The sequence below is a fragment of the Gopherus evgoodei genome, chromosome 15 (assembly GCF_007399415.2).
Source record: "Gopherus evgoodei ecotype Sinaloan lineage chromosome 15, rGopEvg1_v1.p, whole genome shotgun sequence".
In the NCBI taxonomy this organism is placed as follows: domain Eukaryota; kingdom Metazoa; phylum Chordata; order Testudines; family Testudinidae; genus Gopherus; species Gopherus evgoodei.
The window spans coordinates 16,919,541-16,930,147 of NC_044336.1; the positions used below are offsets into that span (position 1 = coordinate 16,919,541).

The 10,607-nt window shown below is 45.2% G+C and overlaps 1 protein-coding gene across 1 annotated transcript; it reads right to left on the reverse strand.

The window, feature by feature from the left end:
• Window positions 1-791: 791 nt before the first annotated feature.
• Window positions 792-5,266, reverse strand: TOB1 (transducer of ERBB2, 1). Its single transcript, XM_030534620.1, has 2 exons — window positions 5,100-5,266; window positions 792-2,452 (listed from the first exon to the last, which is right to left on the reverse strand). Exon 2 carries the CDS (start codon window positions 2,311-2,313, stop codon window positions 1,342-1,344), a length of 972 nt encoding a protein of 323 aa, XP_030390480.1. The 5' UTR covers window positions 2,314-2,452; window positions 5,100-5,266; the 3' UTR covers window positions 792-1,341.
• Between the last annotated feature and the right edge of the window lie 5,341 nt (window positions 5,267-10,607).

Genomic DNA, 10,607 nt, shown 5'->3' on the forward strand with positions numbered 1-10,607 from the left:
TTTTTAATAGATTATAAAATGAAAGTTTAAAGATCAGTTTACTTGACTGTAAATCAAAGATTTTATTCACTCTACTTTCTGAGCTATTACTTCTTAATACAGAAACGTAATGCTGATGCATTTGTCTATGACCTCTAGAGATAATAGTTCAAATCCACTCAGATTACATGGGAAGTGAATTTCACTGCATCACCTGAGTCCTTTCTAGATATGTCATATCACACAGTAACTCAACATTAAAAAAAACTTGTAATCTTAATTCTCAAGGGTAAACTAAAAACCACCACCTGATCCAGTTGTAAAGGACAGCATATACGGAAAACTTGTTTGTAAATGTTTGTTCAAATAACACTAGGCAAGTACTTAAGCTGTATGCTTTTCCAGAACTATTTTAGGTAAAGCAACCCATTATTGCGGTGTGTCAATTACAGCAACCACTTTCCATCATTCTTTTGTGATACACTGAGTCAGACCTTTCTGCACCATTAGCATTTACAACACAGTAACTGCAGTGCTCTTATCTTCAGCACAATAGTAAAACAAAGACCACAACAGCCATTTAATTTTAAAGAATTTTAATACAAACTTAATATAAACTATTTCAGTCCCTCTTAACATGTAAGACACTGACTCAAAATACTTTTATACCATTTTTTCAAGTATTGCACAATGTAGGTACAAAATTAATATATACGATTACATTTTCTTCCATAATATATAGCAAAAATCTTTAAACTTTTAACAGAAAATACAATTTGTGTTTCTTTTTGAAAAAAGCAAATATTTCGTACATTTTAATTCCACCACTAAGGAATATTCTGTACACAAATTTTTTTTTTTTTTTTTTAGAATAATTGATGTCTAAGATGGATATTTTACAATTTCAGTAAAAAAAATACATGAAGCTGCTGCAGCTGTCACAGATCACTGTAGTAAAAAGATATAAATGCAATACCATGTTGTAGAAACAATATATATACTCTGATATTTTACAAACTTCGTACTAAATTAAATTATACAATTAGAAAAAGACCAATAAACCCACTTATTAGTGCCAATTTTTTATATATATAAAAATCAGCCATGTCCTTGCTATATCTTAAATACTGAAAGAGGCCATATTTTGAGTATATTTTTTTAATGTACAGTCAATATAAAATAACTTTGTGCTTGGCTGGCAAATGAAAAAAGATGCATGTTGTATTTATCTAACCAAGCTTGAATGAATTCATACTACAAGCTTTAAAAAAAGTCTCAAGAAGTGGGAAAAAAGATACACCCTTGGGTACGTGCATTTGAACTTATACAATAGGATTTATTCGTATTTCATTTGTTTTATTTTTAGTTAGCCATAACAGGCTGGAATTGCTGGTTAGAATACTGCATGTTGTTTAAACTAAAATTCAAGCCATCAACAAAAGATTTCTCATTTAGACCTCCATAGGCTGCAAACATATCAAAGGCATTACTGTACTGGAGAGGACTGAGGTTAAGGGGGCTGTCACCAGGAAATACGCTACTGGTACTACCTTGACCCTGTATGTTAGGGAAAATGAACTCCTTTGCATTAGGAGAAAGGGCAGACGTCTTCTGCTGTTGCTGCTGCTGACTGCCTAGGCCAAGCCCATAGAGCGAATGCATGGAGGAGGAAAGGGCTTTCTGCTTCAACAAGTCATTGACATTCAAGCCAAGGTTGGTGGGAGAAGTGCGGGTGACCTTGTTGCTACGGCCACTATTCTTCATTTTGGTCGAGCCAAACTTGGTGGCAGCAAATGTGGCAGTGGTGAAGGTTAAAGGCTGAGTGGAGCGGGGCATGAAAGTTGGGCTCACAGCAGCAGAGTGACCAAAGGGAGGAGAAGGAGAGCTAGAAACTGAAGATGCTGGGTCACTAATTGGCATGAACACCTGGGCCTCTGGGTTAAAGCTGTTCTTGATTTCCTTATCCAACTCACATCCATTTTCATTATCATCCATATAAAGCACTTTCACTGGTCCCTTTTCACCAATTTGATATGAAACCTCAAATGGGTCAATCCAAACACTAAGATCCTGAGGCAGGTTGCCGCGAACATCATCAATGTCCAAACCACTCTCTTTGGATGCTTGTTCTATGACTGGGTCCACTTTCTCCCCTACATGTATACATCTATACCCTGATCCTTTGTATGGCTTTTCCGGATACCAGTGCCCTTCATACTTCTTTTTAAGAAGTCTTTCAAGCTCTTCACCAAAAATGTTGACACGGCGTCTGGGAAGCTTATTGTACAAATATGAAATAATAAAATTGAGTGCTACTTGGATTTCAACCTGCATAGCTGCTATGCCAAAGTTTAACGCCTGTTTCAAAACCCAAAGAAGAAAAAAAATGTTCAAGATGCCACAGGGACACAAAATTTCATTCAAAGTGCTGATTCTAGTAGATTATTATCCTTCACCTTGAGTGTTCTTGTTCCTTTAAGAAAAAAAAGCAAATATATCCAAATAAGGAAAGCATAAGATCAGGCTCCAAGGCCTAATATTTTGGCCTCATACTCTACCTAGAATAGGTTATTTCTCATCAGAAGACATTTGTAACATATTGCCTTTCAACACAACTCAAAACAGAGGGCCTCAAATACATTCCACAGAACTTATAAACAATACTATGGAAGATGTATTAGGAAGGTGTTTAATGAGTACAGCATAAATCATTTAAAGATCATTTGAGTTTCCGGTTCAGCCCTTAAGTTATTTGCAAAGCAGCAAGTGTGTGTCTACAACATCATAGCAATGCTAACCGTGCCAGCCCTGTCAGGGGTTCAATTACCAACCCCCTATTCTGGGTGATTTATAGAACTCAGCTGCAAAATTTAGCACCAAGCTATTAATTTAGCATAAAAGGTCTCAGTCAAAGAACCACTTCTCATTTCAAGGTTTGCAAACATAACAGTTTGGCTTTAAGTTACAGATATACTAAAAAAATCTACTGGTTGATTTAGATACATTTTGGCACTCGGATAATTTCATTATGCCACATATCTTTTTAAGTCAAAGCCAAACACCTGCACCAACTGTGCATTTGATGAAAAATACAGCTGAAGAAAGTGTCTACTGATGGACAGGGATTCTTTTCCTCTCCCTCTAGAACTATTATAAGAATACTTTAAATACACACTGTGCACACACAATAGAGCAAATACACATTTTCTGCCTTAATTATGGCTAGCAGTAATGGTCAACTAATCCATTCCTATCTACTGGTTCAAAAATTTTCATCTCCTATAAAACTGCTTAAATATCAGCTAAATGTACATTTTAAAACATGTCAACATATCTGGGAATTTTATAAAGCCGGTATAGCCAATAGGGTCAATCCTCATTTTCATAAGATTGCCTCTCTCCCTCTTCAGATTTTATACTATATATAAAATGGAGCCATGGAAGTCGCTCCTTCATTAAGAGTATAACAGAAATTCACATAAATACACAATTAAAACAAGGGACAAGGGCAATATATAAAATAACATGCCTCGCTACTGAAAATCCTGCAATACCTTAGTATAACAGTCTGATTTAAAGATGGAGTTTCAATCATAGCTTAAGCAGAAAAAACAATACATTGAGTTAACACCTACAGCAGTATTTTACTTAAAGTTTTTTGTTTGGCACAGCATAATTATTTACAAAATTTAGTAAATCAGTCATTAAGGATGGGAAAAGTCAAAGCCAATTTCCAAATTCTGCAATCTCATTTTTATATCCTGTCCCAATTGGGTAGTTTTGCAAAGTTTAATCACATTTTTAAAGCTTCCTTTAATCTCCCCCCTCTTCCCCCTCAAACATGATATGGGAGCAGCCTGAAAGGCTGTATGATAAGGCGACCTTTAAACATTTGCTGGATCAGCATTGGGTGGGGATAAGGAAAGATCAAGGGCAAACAGAAGATATTTACAAAAGGGGACTAATTCAGTATGGAAAAATTAATTGGGATAGCTAAAAGGGACACTTAAAATGACTTATTAATCCATCTGTTTCATCTCCCCTTCCCAATGTCCTTTAGCAGAAAATAATCCTCAAAAACACTGAGCAGAAACTACAAATTCTTGTAAGCCCCAAAATTGAGTCTTCGTACAAGCAATGGAATAAACCAAACAGCTTGAACACTGCAAACAGGTTTGTTGGTTTTGTTTTTGTTTTTTTAAAAGGAGGACGCCATTTCTAAGGTATCTAAGCATGTTAATTATTCTAATAGCAGTGGGGGTTAAAAACAAGAGCGTTAAGCAGTGTGTGGGGAGTTACATAACCAGGCAGTTTGGTCTCATTAGATTTCTGCTCACAGCCCTGGGAGCTCCAGCAGCAAGAGAAGGAGGACGAGCATTTTCTGAGTGCACAAGAGACAAAATGAAGGGGAAGAGGGATGAGTGGAGAGGAAGCACTCTCTCCTGCAAGCACTCTCCTGCACCAGCAAGGCCAAACCCAGTTCTCCTGGGCACCCCACTCCCGTGACACCCCTCAATCTTCCCTTATTTGGCAGGGCCCTAGAGAAGAGGGCTGTTAGCACTAGTTAAAATGCCCAAGCACAACGATATATATTAGTCAGTTTATGCAAAACTCACTCCTCTGAGACATGATGCGTACAAGGAACCCCTTTGGGAGGGTCCTCACCCCCCATGCCATGGCTGTGCCACTGACCGAAGCACCTCCTTCCCAGCCAGAGGACCATTTCTCCTCTATGCAGCTGTGTTAGGCCCTACCTACATTCGCTTTTCTCCGATTCCCTTCCCTCCCCTCCCCATGAAGCTGGGTCAATCCCCCCACACCACCACCAATCCCACACCCCTGGTCCTGCTTCGCCCCCCCCCCGGGTCTGTGCCAACCCTGGCTCCGGTTCCACAGCTCCCCCACCGCCCTCCCCTCCAGGGGTGTGCCAGCCCCCCCTCGCCCGCTCCGCTGCCCTTCCCCCCCGGGGTGTGCCAAGCCCGCCCTCCCGGGCTGTGCCGGCACCTCATTCACAGCCACCTCACCGAGTCTGTTCCTCCCCCTCGCCCCAGCGAGCCCGCCCAGCCGGCACTCGCCCCCCACCCGGCTGCAGGAGAGCGGGCCCGGCGAGCGCTACTCACCCGGGGTGGGTGCAGGGGGCGGTGCAAACAGTCCCAGTGAGAGTGCGGGGGGCTCAGTGCCGAACCCCCATGTCCGAGAACCGGCTCGCTGCGGGGAAGGGGGGTGGGGGGCTGCGCTGCTCACACCCCAGGACTGGTGCCCTCCGCCACAGCAGCTTCACTCCTACTCCTGCTCCCACCGCGCCCGTATATATCCTCTCCCTTCCCCCGCCCCTCAGGGCACCGCCCCCCGCGCGCTGCCGTGCCCCTCCCACCGCCCACAGCCACAGCCTGCGTGCCCCTCCCACCGCCCCGCCCCCAGCGCACTGCCACTCCCCTGCCTGCCCGCCCCTCCCTCTCACCCCCTACCCTGCCTACACCCCTGACCACTCCTCACACACACCCCTGCCTGGCCCTCCCTCTCAACCCATCTACCCCCTCCTCCTCCCATCTCCCTGCCTTCCCCTCCCTCACACCCCCACCCTGCCTGCCCCTCCCTCTCAACCCATCTACCCCCTCCTCCTCCCATCTCCCTGCCTGCCCCACTCTCTCAACCCATCTACTCCCTCCTCCTCCCATCTCCCTGCCTGTCCCTCCCTCACATCCCCACCCTGCCTGCCCCTCCCTCTCAACCCATCTACCCCCTCCTTCTCCCATCTCCCTGCCTGCCCCTGCCCCTCCCACTCAGCCCCCTACCCCTGCCCATCCCTCACACATCCTGCCTGGCCCCTTCTCCTCCCAACCCATCTACCCCCTTCTTCTCCCATCTCCCTGCCTGCCCCTCCCACTGAACCCCCTACCCTGCATGCACCCCTGCCCATCTCTCACACCCCCACCCTGCCTGGCCCCTTCTCCTCCCAACCCATCTACCCCCTCCATCTCCCAGCCTGCCCCTGTCACTCAACCCCCTACCCTTGCTCATCCCTCACACACCCTGCCTGGCCCCTTCTCCTCCCAACCCATCTACCCCCTCCTCCTCCCATCTCCCTGCCTGCCCCTCCATCTCAACCCCCTACCCCTGCCCATCCTCACACTCCCACCCTGCCTGGTCCCTTCTCCTTCCAACACATCTGCCCACAGCTTCTCCCATCCCCTTCCCACCACTTTGCCTGGCCCCTTCTTCTCCCAACCCCACTGATGCTGCCTACCCCCTCCCTCTCTCCCATATACCTGTCTGTCCCTCCCAACACCCTCTCCCCCAAGCCCCTTCTCCTCCCAACCCTCATACCCCCACCTACTCCTTCCCTCTCCCATATACCTGCCTTTCCCACCCAACGCCCATCCCCCTCCCTTACTTCTGCCTTAACCTCTCCCATGCTGCTTCCCACACCTTGATTGATTCCTCATTCCCTATTCCCCTTCCCACTGCCCTGCTGGCCCTTCCTCACCTGCCATTCCCTTGCCGCTTCCATCTCCCTTCCCCTGCTTCTTTCCCTTGATTATCCCCTAATTCCTCCCTAATATACCCCTCTCCCCCATCCCTACTGCTGTGCATCCCATCCACCCATGTCTCTTCCTAGCTCTTTATCCCTTCCCCTTCTCCATACATTCCCTCCCATCCCCATCTCATTCTCTACTACCTCCCTATATATCCCCTCCCAGCTCTCTCCTTCCCCCTAAATCTATCTAATGGAGCTATCTATCTACTCCTTCCTGTGCTTCCACACACACCCCAGTTCCATATACCTTCCCCCCATTCCCTTTGTGTCCCATCCCCCCATCTCAGGGGCCAGGGAGGAAGTGTCCGCTATGTCAACTAATTCACCCCCTCCCCACCTTTCTCCCCTCCCAGTCTCAGAGCCTGGTTGCATCGACACCCTACCTCACCCCCTTCCCACCCCTTCAGTAATGGGGGCAGCCAGCATGGAACTACATCTCCCATGATCTCTGGGGTGCCTTGGAAGGAAGCGCCCTGGAAGGCAGTGGGAGGGGGGAACCGGTTAGGGAGGAAGGGAGCTGGTGAGGTGAATGTGGCACAACCCCCCCGAAGTGTTACTGCAGAGGCTGCCTGCTAGGCCACCCTATCCCCCTTCACGGCCATCTCAAGGGCAAGGGGGCTACCTGGGCCTGCCCCTCCATCCCCTATCTCCCTTCTCCATGGGAAGGGGCGTGGGGGGTGACGCAGGGAGCAGCCACACCCCCTGGTCTCCTGCCACTGGTTGCCAGAGATGTCAGTCACCAAGGGCCAGGCCCAGCCCCACCCGCTGGTGTCAGCCCCTCCTCCCAGTGTGAGGCTGTGCTGCCGCTTGAGTCACCTTGGGAGGGGGGCAGGGAGAGAAGAGAAGGGAGGGTGAGCAAAGCACAAAGGAGGAAGGTTTCAGAGTGGGAGCCGTGTCAGTCTGTATCAGCAAACCAAGGAATTCCTGCAGCAGTTTTAGAGACTGAGAGAGTCAGGGCGGAGGGAGAGGGGGAGGAGTTGGGGGGTAGGCAAGGAGGGAGCAAAGATGGCTTGGGAAGGGCCAGCCTTGAAAAGCCATTGGGTGAGGAAAACTGTCGCTCAGCGAGAGGAGGCTGGGAGCAAGGAGCTGAGGCAAGAGGAGAGCAGGCAGATCTCCTGTTTCTGTAGGAGTGACGATGAGCCACAGGAGGCCAGGCTCACTGCAGCTGGCACCACGCTGCCAAAGGGGGGAAGAGAGAGAGTTACATCCCCAGAAGTGTAGGGAAAGTGGGATGGGCAGAGTTCAAAACCAGTTTTTTGGCGGGGAGGGCAGGGCAGCCACAACCAGCACCCAGGAACACACCAGGTGATTGGAATGTAATTGTCTTGTGTATTTATTTTTCTCCTCTTTTTTTTCCCCTGCTAAAAATATTACCCACAGGTAGCAACGATGGCCGATTGGCTAGATTCACTTCTTAGTAACCATCTGATTGGTCATTCGGTATCTAGGAGGAATACGTCAAACTCCAGTTTGGAGGGGAAATAATTAAAGGGAGGGGGGGAAGAAAGAAAGAAAGAAGCAGTGAATGGAGTAGCTATCTCCTCACTTCCCATATTCAGTGGCATTAAAGGGGCACACCATGGAAAATCACCAGCCACTGGGCTGGCTTACCCAGGAGCAAGGAAAGCAGCACACAACTGGTTAAGAAAGTTAAGCAGCAGCTAATCTAAAATGAGCTGTGTGCCTTAGTGAAAACAGAGGCAGCTGCCAAAATGTTTGTACAGAGCTTAGTACAATGGGGCCCAGATCCTGATTTGGGCCTTTGGGCACTACCCACAAAAGCAATAATAAAACAGAGCACTTGTTTACCTCTTAACTGGATAAAGACTAATGGTAGAAGCACATGATTTTAGATGAGCCCTTGCCACAACTAAAAAAGAAAAAAAATCATTGCATGTAACAGAGAATGCAGCACTGGTTCTGGCTTCAGGAATGTCAAGAGTCAGAAGCGGTTGTCCTCACACACCAATGGAAATCAGGAGTAGTACCATTTAATTCAGTGGAATCATGTCAGATTAAAACCATTCTATGTGAGTGGAGAATCAGGCCCTCAGTATGCAGGCTCCTTAAAAGTCAGTTCGCTGTTTTGTTTTTTTTAACATCAGTTGTGTGTATTATTAGGCCCCAATTGTGGTTTTAAACCTGAGCTTTCATGGATACCTTCATATCTGACAATAAGCCAAATGAGCAGGAACAGACTTTAGAAAACAGAATATAAGCTGCCCCCTCCCCCTCCTTTTCTGTGTTTGTGTAATAATACAGAATTTTGGCATGAAGGCTGCATAAGTCCCAGGAGAGATTTGAAAGTACCAGTCAGAGGAAACACCAGGACTCTTAAACCTTTGGAGTCTAGAAGTTGGGATTCTCATGTTATCACAAGACTCCAGGAGCTGGGGTTCAAAAAAAATCAAATATCACAAGACTCATGATAAAATTGCAAGCTTTTGCAATATTGGTACCATGAGTAATCATTGCAGGATCTAGTCCCCAGAGGCGACATACGGACAGTGTGGTTTTGTTTTGTTTTGGGCTTTGGGGGGAGGTATTCTTATTTTTACAATTTGATTTAAAAATAATGTGAAATAATTGCAAAAAGCAATTTCAAGTAAAAAGACAAAGCTATATTTTTAAATTAAAATATCATTGGGCTACTTGGGGCAAAAAAAATGGAATTGATTGTTGTTGCAACAGATTAGCAGGTGTCGATTGTTTCAATAAACATTCCATCATGTTATTTTGCTTAAGATTCTGGTCTCAATGGAGATGGAAATAGGAGTTTTCCCCATCTATGCAGCTTGTTGGGAAGCAGTAAAAAGCTGCACACAACTTCATGGATCAGGTAAAGGAAACGGCTTCTTTTCAGGTCCAATGGTGAAGACAGGATTTTGGAGGCTGGAATCAGAATTAACACTATTAATGCTGCCCCTCACTCCGTCTCTAAGGCCACGTCCACACTACAGAGTAAAATCGAAATTAATGAAATCGATTTTATAAAACAGATTTTATAAAATCGATTTTACGCGTCCACACTAGGGCACATTACTTCGGTGGTGTGCGTCCATGGTCCCAGGCTACCATCGATTTCCGGAGCGGTGCACTCTGGGTAGCTCAGTAAAAGAATGGGACCAATAACTTCGATTTCCGTCCACACTAACCCTAAATTGATTTAGTAATATCGATTTTAGGGTTACTCCTTTCGTTTAGCTGGAGTACAGAAATCGATTTTAAGACCCCTTAAATCGATTTTAAGTGCCTTGTAGTGTGGACGGGTACAGCGTTAAATTGATTTAACGCTGTTTAAATCAATTTAACGCTGTAGTGTGGACCTGGCCTAATAAATGTCAGTACTTTCACTGCATTTATAAGTCACCAACTGGAAATCTGCTTAGCAAGTGGTCTTAAAAAACAGAAGAATTCTGCTGCTGGGCTGCTAAACAAAATCTTGATGATCAAGCCTTGAAAGGTTATAAAAATGGAAGCTTTTTCTTTTAAATGCTTCTAATGTTAAATACAGGAAACTTGTGATCTGAATTAAATACACAAAGAAACAGATTCAGAATTAAGGCGGCTGTGGGATCCTTAACTCTTTTATAGCTCTAAAGATAGAGATGGACATTTTTATAGCTTAAAAAAAATGTTTAATGTAGTAATGCAAATATCATACACTATAGAAAAAATCATTACTTTTTGGGACTCATGGTTCTTACTGCAAGAAAAGACGCTAACCATAACCATAACCTCTTCAGAGGATGCGTTAGCAGCAGCAAGAATGAAATCCACTTCCAAAGGAAGTCTTGACATTGTCCTTCATCTGTCTAGGAAGAGAACACTAACTCCAACACTGTAGTGACTATTTTATGCCTTCTACATATAGTACATCATAAGTAGGGTTCCATAATGCTTTAATATTGAATTACCAGAATCTTAAAAGATACAGGATCTAATCCAGCATTCCTTGCACACCAGAACTCCTCAGTTGATTTTAAACAGGAGTTTTGGGTTCATGAGGAACATGGAATTGCACCTGCAGTGTCTTTTATTTATTTTTATTAATATACAACAACAAAAAAAGCACATATCCTTATGCTCT

Bases quoted from the DNA above. Each gene is read 5' to 3' on its own strand.
- TOB1 (XM_030534620.1), bottom strand. From the start codon at position 2,313: ATGCAGGTTGAAATCCAAGTAGCACTCAATTTTATTATTTCATATTTG.